Here is a 21,038-nt window from a genome sequence, read left to right as displayed (position 1 = left end):
GCACAAACAGCAGCTCTGCCTTTACAGCAAACAATGAAGGTTTATTGAGATTTTGACAGCTGGAGACAAACAAGGCATTTGGAATTTGTATTTTTTCAGTACAGTAATATGCAATATCAAATGTATAATATTACAGAAATTGTACAGAGTACAAAAAAGTGACATACCGTAGAATACATGCTGATTTACACACACAACTTACATTAAACATGCGTGTACAGTTTGTACAGCACCTTTATAATGTCAAACTTACAGGCATTTATTTGAATGGTATAATCATGGGTCAATCACACACTGCCGCTTCAATGACAGTCATGTGACTGAAGATTTGTCAAAGCTTTTTTCTTCCTTGCAAAGATGAAGATTTTTAAGAGATTTTTATTTCCAGAACATAAGCTACATATGTTGCATTTACAATGCTTTTTTCATCCTTTTGTGGTAAAAATATTTTTATCTCAACATCTGGAATGTTTTAAGATTCATCTTCGTTAACGCAGAGTAGACACGCTGCATTTAAAAAAAAATAATTTATCAATGAACAAAGAAAAAAAAGTTTAAAAAATGTTCCCTTGTTTCTTCGGCAATATTTCTGCTCAACAGTCAGTGGGTTAGGGACTTTGTTCAAACTATCTCAACTTAAGTCTCTTCACAGTTTTTTTTTCTTTTTTGAGTTATGACAGTTGTTTTTTATACAGTAAAAACATCTTCAGAAACACTAAAAGCATATGGCAGTATAGACAGTGCACAATATACAGTAGATACAACATAAAATCGTGGGAACAGGTGCCGAAAGTCAAGGGAGTATTATCGTTGCAACAACAACAGTAGAGCACATTTACAAAAAATGGCATTTTCCTTTAGTTTTCCTCACTGGGAGTTGAGCTGCTGTGTAGTTCACAAAACAGACGTATAAAAATGGATTACATTAAGTGAAAGTGCTTTACAGTTTGAGTCCGGGCATTTAAACTGCACTTCTCCCATGATGCAGTTCAGAGGTCCGAACTGAAAGTGGGACGAGGTCTCCGCTGGAACAGGAAGTGCAGGAGATTAGAGGTGAGCTGGGACCGTCTGCAGAGCGTCTTCTGTAGTGCGCTTCACGTTCACATTCTGAAACAGTGATGAGAGGAAATGACCGAGTTATTATAATCCTGCTTTACTTATCTGATAACAAATTGACTGTTGTTTGTTGAGTAATCCCTTAATATTCATATCTCTATCAACAGTAAAAATGGATTATAGTTTAATTAAGACAATTCTTTTCTCTTTCATCTGGTAGTCATAGAGTTTATGCCCTTGTGAATGCTGTAATAGTGGTATTTAAATTAAAGTTTGTCAAAATACATCTCTTAAAGGTAGATTTACATTTGACAGTATTCATGCTCATGGTTCAGTCTATAGAAGTAACTTAATAATTGAAAAATGTCAATATCAGCAATTCAGATGGAGCTATTCCTCGCCTTCTTCTACGTGCTCGCCCATGAAGAACAGATTAATAAAACATAGATAAAATAAAGATATAACCTTGCCAGCTTGATATTAAAATAGTTGTCTTTCTCTAGAGTCACTGACGCCTCCTTTAAGAGGTAATACAGAAGTCAGCATTTTACTGTTAAATATTTATACGTTACTTACTGTATTACTTAGACAAATCATTCAAGGTCCAACATAAACCCACATTAATATGACACATAGAGAACTATACTTATAGACACATTATAGTCAGTGATAAAATAACAGCTCACTGATGTGCTCAGCACAAAAAAAGTAACAGGAGAAAGAGTGATTTTTTTGTCTTTTCAAATTGGATTTTTATATTTATAATAATCTTCACGAACACAAAAAATCTTCAAAAAAATTAACATTTAATGAAATAAATTAAGCATTAGTGATGATTTTATAGCCAACAGTGAACATCTTGATTTGAGTGGATGTCTTGAGATTAAAGTTTCAGTGGGCGTTGCAGATGAACCCTTCACATTTCAGCAGTAAACAAACAGTAACACTGAGACAAAGTTCAATAAAAAACTGGCATGAAAATTATGTTGTGCGTAAATTAATATGCAGCAAAAATGTATGTTGAGGTTAAATGTATTTGTCACTTGTACACATAAGTATAAAAACAGGATTCCTGTGAATACATCAGAATCATTCAGTATTTTTAAAAAAAACTGTTAAATCATACATGGTATTTAAACACAATTAAAAACAATATTTATGTAATGAGCTTGTTGTCATGTACTCTTCTTCATTCACCATTTATTCTACCACAAACATTTGTACTTCTATACTTATGACACACACACACACACACACACACACACGATTCCAGTTATGCCGGTCCTACAGAGATGTTAAACAGAGTAAATATGGTGGTCCTAAGAAACCAACACACTGTAACTACTGAAAAGTCAAGCAAATAGAGAAAAAAAACAATAACACTTTAAAAAAAAAATTGGTTGTTTTCACACTTGGCAACTTCAGACAACACATGAAAAGAGACAAAACGCTACAGTGTGTCGAGCTCTCAGAGTTAATGTAGGAAAAACAAAACATTTCTGCTCTTACCGAGCGACTTAAATGAAATGAGAGAAGTGATTGCTGACAGGATGGAGGTAGGAGTGTAAATGTAATAAGTGATGTCACAGTTGTCTTGATTGCTGTCAGGGATCACTGGAGGACGGAGACTGAACAGGGTTTCCTCTGCCATGTGTCAAACATTTACCTTCTCTATGCTATAAGAAGAAAGGGACGGATCAGCGCAGACTGCTATACCTGCCTCAGAGGCAGACTAAATATGATGGAAGACACACAGCGAGTTTCTCCAGAACTCATCAAGGAAAGCCACACACAGCTTTTACAGAGCAAGAGTCTACTGCGAGACATTCTCCTGATGGAGTCCCCGGTCACAGACGAGCTGGATGGAGAGCGCAGTGAGGCGAATCAGACCTGAAGCGGATTCGAGTTGTCTTTGTTGTCTCCAGAGAGACATTTCTGAGTGCTGCCTTGGATACCTACCTCTGGTCTGTCTCTGTGTGTGTTCACTGAGTCCACGCCTAAATAGACAGACTCCACTTTACATCCTGAGAAGGAGAAAACAAAGCAAGGATTAATAGTTAGACCACAAGGAGATGACTTGCCCAAATCATCTTTTTATTGTAAAATGTAAAAAAAAAAAAAAAATAGGTCATAAGAATTTAATTTAAGAGGTGATATTCAGCAAATCTGCATGATTTTCTTGTTAATGATTTTGGTTATTATCAAGAAAACCATGGAAAATGGCTAGATATCAGCTCTTAAATTTAACTCTCATGAGCTATTTTTTGTTGTTATCATTATATTTGTCCAATCAGATGTATGTTTAGTTGTACCAGGCATTAAAATGAACAAGAAATTGAAGAAAAAAAGGGTGGTCTAATATTTTTTCCATGACTGTATATTGGACTGTAAACAAGACTAAAATAAAACAAGTCAAGATATGGTTTTATGTTTCAGACAAATTGATGCCAAAAAACATGGATGCGTTTTTGGGTAACTTAACACAGAAAAATAATTGTCAGTATTATATGTCAATATGAGTCTATAACATTACAGAACTCACCGTAAGCCATGGGGGTCAACTTCAACACTGTGTGCAAAGGGCACTTAAGGTAAGGCAACTCATCTGTGGAGACACAAGTTTCAGGGTCAGTAGTGCTTTTGGAGATTAAAGTGGTAAATTTACTTTTAATAAATATATATTCTGAGATTATAAAGTCATGATTTCGTCATTTAAGTATGAATTTTACCCCTTTTAATTTCCCGTAGATGTAGCCCATATGCGTTGTACAGGTATCATGGATACGTCCATTTCCAGTAGTTCAAGTCAAATAGCCCCAACCAAGTATAGAGTGCATATATAGATGGACATACTTTTCAGAGGCCAATATTAAACATACTTTTTAAAATTGGTCTTTTGTAATATTACATTTTTGAACGATTTTGAAAGAACCCCCTAAAACCTGAAGTTTTTCTGGAAATTCAACAGAACATTTTTCAGCCTCTGTAGCAGACAGAAATGAAATTCAAAAAGTATTTGAGAGCTTATACCTGTGGCTTTCATTTTTTTTGTCCAAAACTTCAAAAAAATTCAACGGCTCGACGTTGCTTCGATTTTGTATTGTGACGTCATGAAGAAGTAGAATGAAGAAGTAATGTGCTGATGCTTTTATGGACTGGAGTATTAAAGTCCAGAAGCTTATACTATAGTGGTTCTTAGCTAAATTCATGAGTATTTCTCTCTTTCTAAATCCATTTTCAAAGTATAACTTGATTAGCTCATCCACTGTAGGCATGATACACGGCGCCAATCATGTGATGATGTTTATCCAACCTTGCAAAGTGAAGCCATGCTGCTCCTCACACAAATGTATGACTTTATAATATCAGAGAATATTCAAGTTCTTTTCTCGTAAATTTGCCACTTGATTCTGAGAGTATTTCATTATTTTCCCCTTGGAAATTTATGATTTTAATCACGGAAAGTTTTTATTTTTCCTCCCTCCCAGCTTCATTTTTTTATTTTTTTACCTTCAATGACCCTAATAAACTATTGTACTTTTGAACATATTGCAATTTAGCCATATCCTATTTCTTTTCAACTAGCCTGATGTATATACAGTCATGAAAAAAATTATTAGACCATCCTTGTTTTCTTCAATTTGTTTGGACACATAATGTTAACAACTAAAATAGCTCATATGAGTTCAATTTAAGAGCTGATATCTAGACATTTTCCATGGTTTTGTTGATAATAAACAAAATCATTATCAAGAAAAACATGGAAAATGGCTAGATATCAGCTCTTAAATTAAACTTGTATAAGCTATTTTTGTTGTTATCATTATATTTGTCCAAACAAATGTACCTTTAGTTGTACCAGGCGTTAAATTAACAAGAAATTGAAGAAAACAAGGTGGTCTAATCATTTTTTCCATGACTGTAAATCATAAATCAGCAAAACAATCCTAAAACGTTCATACATTTAACCATGTTGTCAATAGCATCTTCTGTAAGTCCTCCATACCTGCAGTCTTGTCCAGGAAATATGCAAGAAGACAACGCATGACGGCCTGATGACAAACCACCAGAATGTTCTCCTGTCTCTCCAGCTCCATGATCACAGGCTCCAGTCGCTGCACCAGGTCTTCATAAGACTGACAGAGAATCACGGACCCATCAGAAACAAACAGTTGACAGGACACAAACAAACACATTCACCTCTAAAGTAGGACGAGGAGACACTGAGAAGAATCTCACCTCGCCTTTCGGATAGCGGTAGCGGTACTTGTCTTGGTCTCTCAGTGCAAACTCCAGAGGGAAATGTTCTTGGATCTCCTCGTACATCATTTCCTCACACACACCCTTAAAAAGGGGAGAAGATGTGTTAAACTTAAGTAAAAAGACGCTTAAAATAAGGGTGAATACAAGAATCAGCATACAGCATCTATTTCGTTGAGGGATTTCCACTGTTCGTACGGCACTCCCAGGCACTCTGCTGTCTGGATCGTCCTCTTCATCTGACTGGTCCACACTTTTAGATCTTTGATTTTCTGCTCCTGGATGAATTTCCCCAGACTTTTGGCAAACTAGATCATACAAAGACCAAAAACAACCAATGAAAACAATACTTTCTCTTCAACAACCACACTGACATATCTTTTAGACGGTATTTAACCTCACACATGACACAAAACACACACCTCTTTTCCTCTGGCAGACAAGCCAGAGTCTCCTCCGATGCGTCCCTTAATGTTGAGGTCGCTCTCCCCATGGCGACACAGGTAGATAGAGCGTGGCGTGATGTGGATGTTCATCAGGTAGTAGACGATCCGGCTTTGGATGTGGTCGAGGACGCGGTTCACCAGATAGCGGCAGCCTACGTCCATGATCTTTATGTAGGAGAGATCCCTGAAAACAGAGAGTCAGTTAGCAGCCTGCGATCTTAATAAGGTCGTCTAATCTGTTGTGTTGTTTCCTCACCTGTCCAGAACCTCGTCCAGAGGCTGGTAGGAGGACTCGTAACACTTGATCCTCTTCATGAAGTCCTCAATGGCCTCCTCTGTGTTGCAGTCTATGTAGTCTGGACTGTCCAACTTAACTTGCTGCAAAAGGAGAAACACAGGTAGAGGATGTGAGCCGAGAAAACAGGAAGTTATATATGTCTTCTGCCTTTTTTTCCACACTGAGTTTGTTTGTTTAAAGTCCTTTTCATCCATGTTCATATCAACAGATTTTAAGGTAAACAGCTGTTAGCTAAAACACCCGAAAGCATGTTTGGGTGTTTTAGCATGTTTTGAAAAAAGATGGATTATTTTAGCTCTCACTGCAGCAAAATGGATACTACTAAGACACTGGAGGAAAAAACAGCGACCTCCTTATAAAGAATTGACTACAACAATGGCACAGTTAGCTGCCTACGAGAGGGTGACGTACTCCCTACTGGATAAACTGGATCAATATATGCTCACTTGGAGCCCTTTTACTGACTGGTTGTCTGTGGGTTGGTGGTTGCCGTGACAATGCAGTGTTGTCGTTGATTTGGTGTGCTTATCTGTTGAGAGGTGTCAGCGTGGTGGTCTGTGGTTGTGTTTGTGTTTGTTTTGTTTGTTTGTTCTTGTTTTTCAACTCATTTACTGAAGAAAAAAAAGGAAAAAAAACAACAACTTAGGGAGTAAATTTCTGATGGCCCCCTGATTGAATGAATGGATCCCTCCCTGTCTGTATTATTTGTTTGTTAAACTTCAATAAAAAGTTCATTACAAAAAAATCAAACAACTTAATTGGTTTCCAGCTGAAGAAAAAAGTAACTAACCTAAACATTGTTCATAATCAGGTCTCCAAATGTCTGTCTAACTACTTTAATTGCTTCAGGGACAAAATTATGCAACGAGAGGCAGCTCAACCGATTTGATCCTTTTTAGATTCAACGGATTAGAAATTTTTTTTTATACGCAACTGGAATTACCTGAATGAATAGGGACGTCAGTATTGTCCTTTGACATTATTTATTTTGTGATTGATAACTCGTCTTCAGGCAATACAGGATTATTTATATAATATAATTGTCAAATAAATATATCTATATGCAAGGAAGAGTGAGGTAGAGAAAGTTTTTTTTTTTAAAACAGGATTGAATAATAAAAAGACTCACCACTATATTTTGTGCAATGACATCTGGGTCCTCACACACAGACTCCACAAAAAACACCTGCATGAAGAAGACAACCTTTAAAACCTGGAGGTCATCAGGTCAAAGTGAGTGAATTCATTCAATAACACCTTTCCCTTTATTAACAAACCTTGAAGCCATTCTGTTCAGCGAACTTTACAATGGTTCCTCTTCTTTCTCTTGTTGTATTTGTGGCATCAAACACCTGAAACAGCAGGAAGAAAACACTGCTTTAGCACCACCAACATTAATTTTACGTATGGATGTTATGATCATTCACTATGTAGAACTATGGACTCACCGCCACCTGTCCGCCCTCGACACTCAGATACTGCCGAACGTCATTCAGTGCTGCCAAGGCACACTGACTGTGGAAGCACAGCAGGCACAGAGTCAGTGGACTGACACGTCTGCTAACAATGAGCTACATCGACTGCAAACTTTTCATTTTGGCAGTCGACAGTGTGTGTTGTAAAAATATGGTACTTACAATTTATAATGACAAATCTCTTGTGATCACGATTTGTATTCTATTTTATTTTTTGCTCATTTGTTTTTTTTTTTGTTTTTGTTTTTTTGCATCAATAAAAATGAAATAATCAAAAAAAATCGTCATGGAAAGAGTAAAATATTTATAGTAGGTAGTACAAATAAGTAATGAAAGAAAAAAAACATTTGTCGTGAAAAACAATGAGAAAACTTTGAATTTAAAAAATGTTTAAGCAAATTTTAGTACAATGAATAATTAGAAAGGTGTTTTTTGGAGAAGGGCATCTTGCACTCAACAACTTCAAGGTAAAAAGAAAATGGTAAAAGTGTTTTCACTGATATAAAATGATTCAAATAATAATAACATTAAATAAATAAAAAACACTATGTGTGCACACAAAGTCAAACCTGAACCAGAAAGTAAACTCAAAATATGGTGGGCGATCAAACACTTAGGGTAATATGATTGATTTCCACTTATGATTTTATTTCCAAAGAATTAATTTATATCCTAAAATTACTATTTTTTTCTTAAATGGTCTACATACTTACAGAAATATAACTTGTTATTATCTGATCTACAGAAAATAACACAGCCTTATCAGCTTTTGCGCCGGTGAATTATGATCATATAATGCAGAGACTGTAGGACACAGTGCTGTGTTATTATTATATAACTACTGAATATAAAGTAAATATCAGAGTGGTCAACCGTGTGCCGTAGAGAGCCAAGAGTCTGCAGGTTTTCATTCCATCCAGCAGGTGACTTCACAGACGACCTCCTCCTTTCTAGTGAAGTCTTTGGTTAGAATGAAATCCTGCAGACTGTTGGCTCGTCTCGGCTCGTGGTTGGCCGATCACTGTAGACCCACCGTCTGATTTTTAAGCCCTCTTCATTATCTGGACGGAAGAACTCAAAGGACTTGTAAATCTTCAGACACTCCCTGCGGTACTGGCCAACGTTAAACTCTGTGACAAAGAAAACATTTTGTATTATTAAAGAGGCGAGTACAGCTGGTTTCTACTGTTAAGTAATATACAGTATATGTGACATGAGTGTAGCTGGTACCTTTCGTTGGCACACCGATCCAGTTTAAGTAGCGTGTGAGCTTCTTTGATATGTAAGTCTTCCCTCGAGCTGGAAGTCCAACAGTCACGATGAGGGTCGGGCAGTTTGTCATACACACTGTGTGACAGAGAGAGAGAGAGAGAGAGAGAGAGAGAGAGAGAGAGAAAGAGAAGGGAAACATACTTTTAATAGACTTAACTAAGTTTCACACACTAAACTAAACTTGTCAACACTGTTCTATTCAGTTAAGAGTTTAATTATTATTGAAGGTTGCTCATAATTACACCAGACAGTGAGAAAAGATTTCCACTTGCTCTGTGTGACAGTGACACACATTACGACAGAATATCACCCGCCAGAGACGGAGAGATCATTAACACAACAAAAGCAACACTCAACTAGCCACATGATTCTCTACAAGCTGAAGCATCTCATCAGCATTTTAGATGAATGTCCTATCAGGGCTTGAGACTTACTCTTCACGAGAATAGGAAAGAAAAATGGATGACAAAAAACAGCTGAATATAAGAATTTAATTATTCAACTCTCTGGTACTTAAAAAAAAAAATCTGGTTTAATTAAAGACAACACCACGTTGCAGAACAATAAAGGTCAGGTTGTAAAGCACGCCTACCTGGCGCCCAAGAATAGGGAAATCTGGAAGCGGTATTTCTGAACATTGAGGATGTTTCGTTTAAGAAATGTAATTCTCTTGTCTACATTTTTTCTTCTTCTCCTTCCTCGGTCACACACAGAAGCAATTCTGGTATTTTAGATTCTGTGAACAAATTATTTAACCTTCCTTTCATTCTTTATTATTTTCTTTAAATCATATAAAAATATTTTGAAGACCTTGGTTTAAAACTAATGGCTCAAAAATGTTAAAAAACAAAACAAAACTAGCCACAACCTTGAGCACTTCTGCAGATATCCCTCCTCATTTTCACTGACACCCCCTCACAGACCGTATAGGACAAAGGATTTAGGATTGATTTCAGAAGAGACTCTTGCAGTAAGTAATGCATACTAGGGACATGCTTTGAGATTAAGTTTAGTGGCCGGATGCAGGACTGGACTCCTTTTTTTCCCAGAAGAAAGAAACTGTTGAGGTTGACTCAGCAAAACAAGCCGACCTGCAGAGAGCGCCCCAGCCTGACTCGCATCCACACTGACCGGTCAACACCCATCAGACATGCCGGCTGAGTGGAGAAAATTGATGCACACAAGTCATGTGTGTGTCAAATGGCCAAATCAAACCCAGCGAGCTCGCAATTATTCCCCCCAGACGCGATTCAGATGTGCATCCATGCCTGTGGTATCAGAGGAGAAAGTGAACCAGACAAGCTGATGCAACACTGCCAGGCACAAATAGTCAGCACTTTACTGGTGCGCAATACCTAAAGAAAAACGCGTGAAAACGTCACATAACGGGATATCTTCACGCCCAAAATCCAGGAACACATGGATAAAATAAAAAATATTGTGGAAAACAAGGAGGAAAGAATATTAGCAGATGCCCCTCATCACGTCCCAGTCTCATCCTTTGCGGCACTTGCCGGTCAGCTGCATCTTACCCCGTCTCTGAGCAATGTGCCCGTTTCTGCACGGCATCCAGATCTTCTTGAGCGGGTTCTGGGTGAGCTCCCGCGGGGAATTCTCCAACATGAACTCCTCGTTGTCCAACATCCTGCATCACTGACGGTAGCCTCCTAATGTAAAGCTGAGGCGGTGGGCTGTAGCTGAAGCAGACTGACTCTGCAGGCTGCAGGAGGGGTGGATGTCACATATCAGCTGAGAAACAGCAGTTTTTCATTACCGTAAAGACTGGAGACGGAGTGCACGGAGTTAAAGGAGCAAAAACAAAGAGCCTGGTACAGGATGTGACTTTGCTTAACCAGCACCTTCCTCGTGATATTTTAACCTCTGGTAACTGCCTCAATTTGTATTTTCTTTATTTTTTTTTTTACTTAATTCATCTGCCAGTTTAACCCCAGACACACACACACACACACACACATGCATATATATATATATATATATATATATATATATATATATATGTATGCCAAGATGTGTCATATATGTCATACTATGACATATGTGTTCAAAATATAAATATAAGTATATTTGACCGAATAATACTAACTCAAAGTCTATTTACTAGCGCAGAAATTTGTTTAAATGGTCAATATAAAGTGTTAAAAATATTGCTTGATTCACAAATAAAAGGTTCCTTTTCTCTGTCAAACATGATGTAAACAAATGTACTTAATGTTTTAATGTACATTCAAGTATTTTGGCCATTCTAGTGATGCTTTACTGAACTTTCTATAACCTAGTGAAAATGCAACGAAAACAATTCCTTAAGTCCTTCTCAGAAATATCTCCAGGCTGTAGGCAGACGTCCAAATTCTTCTTTCTATGAAACCACCTTTTTAAATGTTGCCGTAATAACGCGGGGAGTGCGCAAGAGGAGCGGAGAAAAGCAGATGTTGGAAGAAAAACAACGCTGAGCTGTTCACATGCAGGACTCATGGGCAGTGAATGCAGCGGAGAAGGCAACCAATCACAGGAGAGACAAGAGGCTCAGCAGCCAATGGGAGAGGCGGGTCGGGGACACGGAGGGCGTGCAGCTGCTGGGAGCCATAGACATATATACTGGAGCTCAGATAAACATCCTCACGAAAACTATCGCAGTTTTACACGACCCAGTCACGTGCCCCACAAAGCCGACATCACACAGCCTTCTGTGCTAAAAGTCATCAACAACTTAGATCAGATAATCTGGATATTTTGTCAAAAAAAAGGATTTCAATAAGCTGCTACTAGCTAGGGAAAAAACAAAACATAAAAATGTTAAAATTCCAAGCAATTATTAGGCCTATTATTAGTAGCAGTACTAGTAGTAGTATTACTATTATTATAATTGTTATTATCATCACTATTTATTGTTATTTCTAATAATATATTTATATAATGTATTTATTGTCATTTTTAGAGAAAGTCAGCCACACAACAGTTGACTCTATTGGCCAAACAACCACTTTAGAACCCCAGCAATGACTATTTTCATCGATCTGCTTATTATTGTCTGTATAATAAAATAAATGTCCCAAGTTGACTAACCTGCTATCTGTAGGAAACAAATGTACAGTGATTTTGATAATAAATTATTTGTTTTCATCATTATTCAAGTAGAAACACTGGCGTCATCTTCCTAAATGTTGACAATTTCCTGCTTTTTTTGTTTAACATTGTTGTAAATGTAACATCTTTGGGGTTTTGACTGTTTGGACAAAGCAAGTAATTTGAAGAGAAATTATAATGAGCATTGTGCAGTTCACTATTTTCTGACATTTTCAAAAAACAATGAATTAGTCGCGAAAATAATTAGCAGACCAATGAAAATGGGTGTTTAGTTGCAGCCTATGACAAGTTTCCACAGCCAAAGATGATATCTCCAAATTGCTTGTTGACCAACAGTCCAAAACCCAAACATATTCAGTTTGCAATGATATAAAAAACAAAGAAAAGCAGCTGATCTTCACCGTGAGAGTATCAGATAAGCACATGCTCAATAAAGGGCTTAAAACTATTGTCAACACAATTTCTGCAGCTCATCTAATTGGTTATTTGACTAATTAGGATCAATTATTTCTCTCCATCACACTTAAGTCTTCCTCAAGGTCTCAGATTCATATACAGCATAAATACATTCTTTGAACCTCATGTTGTTAATTTTGATGGAAACCTGTGTGACTAAAGCAACGTCTTGCCTGAGACAAAAAGAAGAAGTCCAGTACAGCAGCTTTGCACAAAACTTATCAGCAAGTATGTTCCACATTGTCTTTGTTCTCAGCCTGATGAGACTTGGTGTAGTGTCATTGTTGTAACACCAGGTGGCGATGCATACTCACTTTTAAAGGTCACAAGTTTTAGTTTGAATGAAGTAGACAATGTAGTTGACACAATGTTTCTGACTCACATCTTGTGCTGTCAAGTCAGCACCTACTGTGATAGTAAACACACCGAGAGTTCAGAGGACACAGTCAGCAAGTCAGTAGGACTAATCCCATCAGAAACACACACAGAGACACACGCTGATGCACTCACTGATTAAAAGCTGTCAGGTGGACAGTTTAAGAAAGTTACAGTCAAGCTGTTGAGGGAGCACACATGACAGCAGGTAATACAGTGTTGAAATAAACAAAAAATATCTGGTATTAAGCATTAATAAAATATAAATAAAATAATGAAGACAGCACCTACTTTTTGAGTGAGTAAGACAATGAAGAAGTACCTAAATAAGTATTTAAATTACTTATACAATGACTACAACATTCAAAATGTTTAATTTAATTTACTTTAACCAGCAGAGCACTTATAAAGAGTGACAAAAGTTACATTTAACAGATGTCTGATGTGGGCTGGAGGTCAACAACAACAACAAAAGCTTTTTAAGTTAGTAAAGTTACTTATGTAATTATTGTAAACACTGCTACAAAATGTGTGTCATATAAGGTAGAGTGCAGCTTTTATTAACCACCTGTCACATCCCTGCTAGTTAGCTTGTGACCACTTTCTCTCTGTCCTCTTTATTATTATTATTTTTAGAAATTTAGCACCTCAGATATCATATGCTGAATGATGTCTTTTATAGATGAAAAATGCTGATTATTATTTCTAATATGAACAGTGGCAGTGTTTTGCAGGGTTAAAGTCCCTTTTGCATGAAGTGTTTACAGTATCATGTGTGGAGCCTGTATTAACTGTGCAGCCGAAAACACGCTGTGCATAAAAAACATAATACTGAGTCTATAACTTTAAAGCGATTTAGGCTAGAGTTCATCTAGTCAACGGGCTTCTAACATTTTAAGGGTTGCCCTACTTTAAATGGTCCCACTGTAGGTATAAGTTACAACTTATAGGATGAGGAGGAGCAATTACAATACCAGCTGTTTTGCATCTGCATCATGTTCACTGTAATAGATTACACCCCTTGATCATTTATGATGACTTTGATTTATACTTGCACTTTCTTCTTCCACATGCAGAGTTGGTGTTATAGAAGATTACCTACCGGCTTGCAGGAGACAAACAATTTAATTGGGGGGTGTTTACAAACATCAAAAATTGAGGTCATACACATAAAATTTCACAGAAGCAGGAATTATATATGTAGCCTCTTTGCCAGATTGCCAAGCAAATATAGCTGGATAGCTTTTGAATTAACTCCTTATTTTATAACAGTTTGACAGTGTATGCTACCATTATGTGTTTGCTTTATGCAAGCAACAGGCTACGGCCCTTAAAAGTGAAGCCAATGAGAAGCCTGCATTCTTTCTAATGACCAGCAGAGGAAGACACCACTGGTTGCAAAAAGAAACCTGCTTGTGACAAAGTCATTAGAAAAATGAATCAAAGAGCCTCACTATAACATTTTAGTTGCTCAAAAATGTTGCATTTAGTTTTCGGCTACACTGATGGACTCGGGAGTCGGCCCATGCTAACCAAGCTGGCCAGTTAGTACCAGCATTAGCTGATGACACAACGTCATACAGGCTCCCAATCACTAAAACAATACACCATACATTTAGAGAGAAATGAGTTGTAGCTGGTGCAACAGGCTGCAGGACCTTGTTTTTGCATCTGCTGACCTCCTACTCTCCAAAGCCAACATTAGACCACAATACATGATGGATAACTGCAGTAAGATGTAGCATTTTGCAGCTGTAACAGCCTCCACTCTTGGAAAGGCTTTGTACAAGATTTTGGAACTTGACCACAGTGATTTGACAGTCACTGATGTCGGGCAGTAAGGCCTGGCTTGCAGTCAACATTTAACACCATCTTAAATATGTTGGATGGGTTTCAGGTCAGGACTCTGTGCTGCAGTCAGCTTTCTCTGCACCAAGCCTCGAAAACCATTAACCCAGTTTTGGTAACAGTTTGGGGAAGAAGAACATACACAGTGATCCTATGACGTGTATCCCAAACCATAAAAAACAGACTCAGAATAGACATTATGAGGACAAGGGAGGGCATTGACATTCAGCGCAAGGTGACTCCTAAAAATAGCCGGTTTTGTACGAAACACAAAAATATTTGTTTCTACACTGATACGAGCAAAAGAATAACAGTAAACACCCACACTGGAGAAACTGCAAACAGAAAATCTTTAACATTTTTGCTTAACAAACGATTTAAACGATTACTTGATTATCAAATGTTTGCAGTTATTTAGCGTTCTATTGTGTTACATGCGACAGAGGACGACAGAAGAGGTTGTTCCATTTGAGCCTGAACCATCAGCATTAATGTCTCCATTGTACAAAAATGTTGCTGCATTTACAAGCATAAACACAAACAATAACATTAACACTGCACTTGAATGCTACCAGATGCAAAACATCAGCAAGATCAGGCGTATGATGACTGCATAGGCGTTACACACACACGCACGGAGGCTGCAGCTCTGCCTGAAGCCTATAATGAGATTCTGAGTGAGCGGGTGAACTTTCCCCTAGATAGAGAGCAGACACAGGGAGGGAGGGAGGCGCAGTGAGCCAGCGAGCGAGCCCGTGAACGAGGATGAGAGGGAGTTATTTATTGTGATTATTCAGAGCAGGGATTTTATGGAGAAACAAAACAGAGACAATAAGGATTATTTAGGCTAAATAGAGAAAAATAAATAAAAAGAGAGAGGTGGGAATAAAAGGGTATATCCTGAGAGCCGCTGTGGAGTGCATGTAGGGATATAGTCTGTGTTGAGTCTGCTGCAGCCACTGAAGCATATTCTCTCCGTCTGCAGTCATAAGCACACAGAGGCTATGTGGGTAACCTAGAAACAAAGCTAACCCAATGCACTCACATCCAGTGTATTCTTAACATCATTTACCTCACTGTTGCAGGGGAAAGTTAACATGCACATAACCATCATACGGTACAGTTATAATACAAAGGAGCTGTTCTTAAAATAACTAGGCTAGCCATCACAAAAGTGCAAGTATCATACTTCATAGCATGTTTTTCCTGTTTTGCCTCGCCTCTCTGTGAGTTGACAGAGCACATCTCCTCCACACCAGCACAGCCCGAGATCTGTTCATCCCTCGTGCATCTGCTCCAACAGCCTGGGCTGCAGGCATTTAATCCACTCTGACCATATTTGTACACACAGCAGCAGTGAATCTTTCGCTCCAGATACAAAGTCTATCAGAGACTTGTTAAGAATTTGTCATCTCTGCATGTCAACGCTACAGCACAGCCACACAATGTAAAACAGGCCCACCAGGCTTCATGAGTAGAGTTATGCAATAGCCTATTCTTATAATAACAAAACTGAGTCAATGGATTATATAGGCCATAGCATTAGCATTGCTTCAGATGTCATTCATATGATCTTTTGTAGAGTGTGAGGAATTTATCAAGGAAGCTCAAAATATAGTAGGCTATGCTCGACAGCATGCAACACAATAACACAAAGAAGTTCAGGCTGAAATGTTTACAGCAACAATCAGGTGCCTTTAACACAACACAGCACCTGTTGGTACAGGTACACTGAAATCTTGTCTCCATCTGTCCCATCCACTACTTAGAATTAAGGCTGCAACTCACCATTATTTCCATTAATCTGTGTACTCAAACAGATTATTAAAATAGTTGATTAATTTAAAAATTGTCAATTAATTCAAGCCCTGTTTACAATCGATTAAAATCAAGCTTTGTGAAGCACAAAGTTTGTGGCTACAAGAATCACTACAGGAACAACAACAAAACATTAACAAGCAAAACAAAACTGTTGTGGTATTTTATTTATACCCAGTTCCTAAATTTCTGATGCCCAATGATAACGTTTGAAGTCCTGCAGGGACAGGTGTAGGGCAACAGTAGCTTGAGGTCAGGATATGCAAAGATGAACCATCTGTTCATAAGTTTTACTCTCCCTCCTCCTGCCACACAGCCAGTAACTAACTCTAGAAATGTCTCCAACATTCATGATTCCCAGGGCAATCTGTCAGATCTGTTCGAGGGGTCTTTGACACAACATTATAATAAGTTACATGATTATTTTTTGATACAAACTGTCGTGTTTACATTCTCTCATAGCTGTCAATCCACCAGCTAGCTTACAGGCTAACCAGCAGCTGCAGACAGGCTTAGCAGCACACCGAAAAATGATAGCTACTACAGAATTTTAGCATCATTATGCAAACTACTCCTTTGCCTACTAAATGCTTGAATAAGCCAGTCTTTCCCACATTTCATGGCTGTGTGTCGCAGCCTGTTCCGCTTCCCCCTGTCAGCTCTGGAGCATGCCTACGTGACACACAGACTTGTTTACTTCATCCGCTCGGTACACCAGCTGCTCAGCTGTAGCACTCACTGCACACAATGTCCACTGGCAAGTCTCAAAATAAACATACACATATAAGAAGCAGAAAAGTGAGAACTCAGCAGGAGGTCGCAGCCTACCTGCCCTGTCCCGCGTGTTTCTCGGGCGGCAAGAGCCCCTCATAGTCCCGGTTTAAAGCGTCTTCTTCCCAGCGTGCTGAGCGCTGTGAGTCCCTGCAGCAGCAGCAGCAGCAGGACGAGCAGCAATGAATGAAGTGTGAGCGCTGCTGCTGACAGAGCCGCGCGCTTCTTATCGCGCACGCACGCGCATACAAGCACATGTTATTGTTCAGCTGTGTTAATGTACCTCCATCTTTACCTCAACACGCCTGTATTCATGTGTTTTAAGACCCTTTTTGTGTATGAACCATAAATACTCATATATGCATGCAGCTGCATCTGGACCACACATGGTTGGTGTTATTTTTAAGTAGCCTAATTTAATTCATTGCAATGAGATAATGCAATAATAATAATAATAATAATAATAATAATAATAATGCATTTTATTTATAGGCGCCTTTTCAAGGTCACCTTACAATAAACAATTAAAAATAAAACCATAATAATGAAACATCAATGGCAGTAATAATAAACAGCAGTAAAACAATTACAAATAAGAACAATAATAAAAACAACAATGGCAGTAATAATAAACAACACTAAAATAGAACAGAGAAAAGTTGGCAACATTAATAAAATTATGAATATATTAGGGGTAGGCCAGTCTAAACAGGTGCGTTTTGAGATGTGACTTGAAGGTTGACAGTGTTGTTAGAGAGAGGATGTACTGAGGGAGATTGTTCCAGAGTCAAGGGGCAGAGCAACTAAAAGATCTTAGTCCCATTGTGGCTAAATGGGCGGAAGGGGTGGAGAGGAGTGAAACAGAGAAGGTCCTGAGTGTACAGCAAGGTGTGTAGGTTTAAAGGAGCTCAGTGAGGTATGATGGTGCAAGGTTGTGGAGGGCTTTGAATGTGAGGAGCAGGATCTTGGTAGTAGTAGAAAAAGAGAGATACCATGTTGTTGTTGTAGTTGTTGTTGTTGTTGTTGTTGTTTTAATTGTTATTGTTATTGTTGTTTAAATAATAAAGTTTCCTTTTTGTAGATGAGTGGGTGTGAACACAATGAGATGTGAGGTGCAGCATTAACTTGTGATTGACAGGTAAAATTACCTTGTGTGAGAATAAAATACAAAAGCAGCATCTCGGCTGCATCACTTATTCTTAATGACACACCGTTACATAGAAGTTTCTTTAAAGGTGCTTGTCACTGTTCAAGTCCGGCTCTGTTTGACTCCCATCTTCACCTGTCTTTTGCTGGGCTAACTTCTTTTGTCTGAGCACGTCTCTCAGTGCACTCAGTACAAGGTCACCACTGTCTGCAGTTGCCAAGGAGCCCACCTGACAACACAAACAAAGTCAACATCACACAGACCACACAGTTTACATATTAAAATCTACAGAACTGTCACAGCATGTGTCCTTTGTGGTCCACTTACAGGTTTTAAACTTAAACTTTTTCTGAGCCTCTCTGAGAGAACTGGAGCAGGAGTAGATGGAGGAGGAGGGATCCAAGGGGGGATCTGGTCTGTGCAATGTGTTGTCTTCTGGGAGTTGGTTCTGCCTTTGATGGAGGGAACCGGTGGCAAAGGCCCTTTCTTTAGAGCGAGGGAGATGGACGCCCCTGCAGCTCTGGGCAATGTCTGTGACATTGTGCCTGTAAATATGCAAAGGCATCAACCAAAAAAGGTCCTGTGTTACTTTTAAATGTTTAGGTTTGAAGCATAATATGAACATATTCCAAGATAAAGTAAATACAGTGGTGGAATGTAACTAAGTAAATTTACTCAAGTGCTGTACTTAAATACAATTTTGAGATACTTGTACTTTACTTGAGCATTTCCATTTTATTTAACTGTATACTTCTACTCCACTACATATTAACAGCAAATATTGCCCTTTTTACTACACTCCATTTAGCTAACAGCTTTAGTTACTTTTCAGGTCAAGATTTAAGATTAAAAAAAACATGATCAATTTAAAGTGATTACACATTTTTATAAATTAAACCAGATAACAGTATATGAAACAGATAAAATGGTGCTTACATAAATTGAATATATTTAACAATCTGAGTGGGGCCATTCTGCATAACAAGTACTTGTTATGCAGAATGCATTTGCTACTTTAAGTACATTTTGATGCTGATACTATTCCTTAATAAAGTATTGAATGCAGGACTTTTACTTGTAGTGGAGTAATTCTACAGTGTCATATTAGTACTTTTACTTAAGAAAGGGATCTGAATACTTCTTCCACCATAGTACGGTACCTCTGCTCCTTAGCTCTTTCTGCACAGCCTTTAGTCCTCCATATTGGTTGATGCTGTTAACAGCTCCAGAGATGTCTTTGTCTTCCAGGTCATCCTCAGTGAGTTGTGACTGTATGAACAGCTTCCTCATAGTGGGGTCCAGATCCCCAAACTACATCAAGCAGACACATCAAGGTACAGTATATGGACTGATTAAGCATGTGGTTTCCACACTGAAAAACTGAGACAATTTTAATTTCAGCCTGTTTGAGTGTTTGGCTCATGTAGGCTGTTTCACTGTATGACTTGACTTACTGAACCAGTGGTTGGTGTATCTGTTGTGGATGGTGCCTCCGTGTATGGATTTTTCTTCTTCTCCAAATGGTCAAGTGAGTTAATTCTACAAAACAGACAAAGTGAACAATCACTTTAATCCTCTGCTCTCTTCTCTTCTTAGGTCTATGAAATTGCATCTGTTTTTTCACCCTGAATCAGGTGCATCACTTGTTGACTCGTTTTCAGCATGTGTAATTTCAGTCATCCTGGGCATCTTTTCTGCAAAACAGAAGATGTAAGAAGAGCCAGTGAGAATTGAAAGAAGGTGCTTTCATGCGAAGAGAACAAAAAAACCTTTGAAATGTATTGATAGTCTTCTATTGGTTGTTATTCTAACCTTGGTTTCTTTGGACAGCCTTCACTGCCAGATGAAATTCCTCTGCCTCAGTCTCATTTGCAAAATTGAGGCCTACCTGGTGATCCTGTGCAAACACAGTAAATCCACCTTAAACCAACTCAAAACTAATGCAAAGCTATGCTGAAACAGAGTTGCTTACATCTGCAGGGAACGTGTGGAAGAACGTGCGAGTTGCAGTGTACTTGAACGGGATGTACAGCTCCTGCTCCCACGCTAACTTTGCAAGCTGTGTTCAAGGAAAAGATAAAGGAAGGAAGAAAGGAAAGCTGTTATGAATTTCTGTTTTAGCAGTTAAATGAGGAAAAGTACAGGCACACCCTCCAAGACATTGTTACAAAAGGAAATTGCAAATCAAAGGAAACAGAACATGCTTACATGCAACTCCTACACAGAAAATAAAGCTAAAATGTCACTACATTGAGGGATGTGCTAGTAGATGTGGGCAGATGGAGTATCTCTAATCAGTTCTCTTACCTTGACACAGTACAGACGCAGGAAGTAGGTGTGAATGAATGTGTCCTCAATAAGACACACTGCGCCACAACCCAGACAACTCCAGCCTGGACTCTCACCCTCTTTAGCCACTAGCACCTGTGCTACTGTAGTTTTAATCATCTGAAAGTACACCACCGAAAATAATTGAATTTTGCACATCATCCTATTACCAGAGCAGACTACAATGATTCCACTGGGAGGTCCTGAAAAAAGTGTTTATATCATCCCTACAACTAGTTTTTCCACTGGTATTTTCCATGTAGCCTTTAACCCTTCCTTAACATTAAAAAAAAAATAAAACATCTCATGTCTTTTATGACTCAGAGTAACCTTTGAGACATTCTGGTTTAGTTTCAGAAAGCAGAGAGGCAGCTCCTCAGAGA

General features: G+C 38.3%; 1 protein-coding gene across 4 annotated transcripts; it reads right to left on the bottom strand.

Moving 5' to 3' along the window:
* Nucleotides 1-20: 20 nt before the first annotated feature.
* pfkfb4b (6-phosphofructo-2-kinase/fructose-2,6-biphosphatase 4b) lies at nucleotides 21-17,382 on the bottom strand. 4 transcript variants are annotated; one of them, XM_059328999.1, is made up of 14 exons: nucleotides 17,238-17,382; nucleotides 8,766-8,882; nucleotides 8,569-8,665; nucleotides 7,509-7,575; nucleotides 7,338-7,412; nucleotides 7,190-7,246; nucleotides 6,019-6,140; nucleotides 5,739-5,946; nucleotides 5,478-5,624; nucleotides 5,296-5,400; nucleotides 5,063-5,192; nucleotides 3,599-3,661; nucleotides 3,016-3,080; nucleotides 21-1,107 (listed from the first exon to the last, which is right to left on the bottom strand). In XM_059328999.1, the coding sequence occupies exons 1-14, from the start codon at nucleotides 17,278-17,280 to the stop codon at nucleotides 1,048-1,050; spliced, it is 1,356 nt and encodes a 451-aa protein (XP_059184982.1). In that variant the 5' UTR covers nucleotides 17,281-17,382; the 3' UTR covers nucleotides 21-1,047. The 4 variants fall into 4 exon arrangements, with proteins under 4 accessions (XP_059184982.1, XP_059184979.1, XP_059184980.1 ...); XM_059328996.1 differs by lacking the exon at nucleotides 17,238-17,382 and adding an exon at nucleotides 10,340-10,510; XM_059328997.1 differs by having other exon boundaries at nucleotides 21-3,080.
* Between the last annotated feature and the right edge of the window lie 3,656 nt (nucleotides 17,383-21,038).

This window comes from Centropristis striata, chromosome 3 (genome assembly GCF_030273125.1).
Source record: "Centropristis striata isolate RG_2023a ecotype Rhode Island chromosome 3, C.striata_1.0, whole genome shotgun sequence".
In the NCBI taxonomy this organism is placed as follows: Eukaryota; Metazoa; Chordata; class Actinopteri; order Perciformes; family Serranidae; genus Centropristis; species Centropristis striata.
The sequence above is the reverse complement of the archived record's forward strand: the minus strand, read 5'-3'. Positions and strand labels throughout refer to the sequence as shown.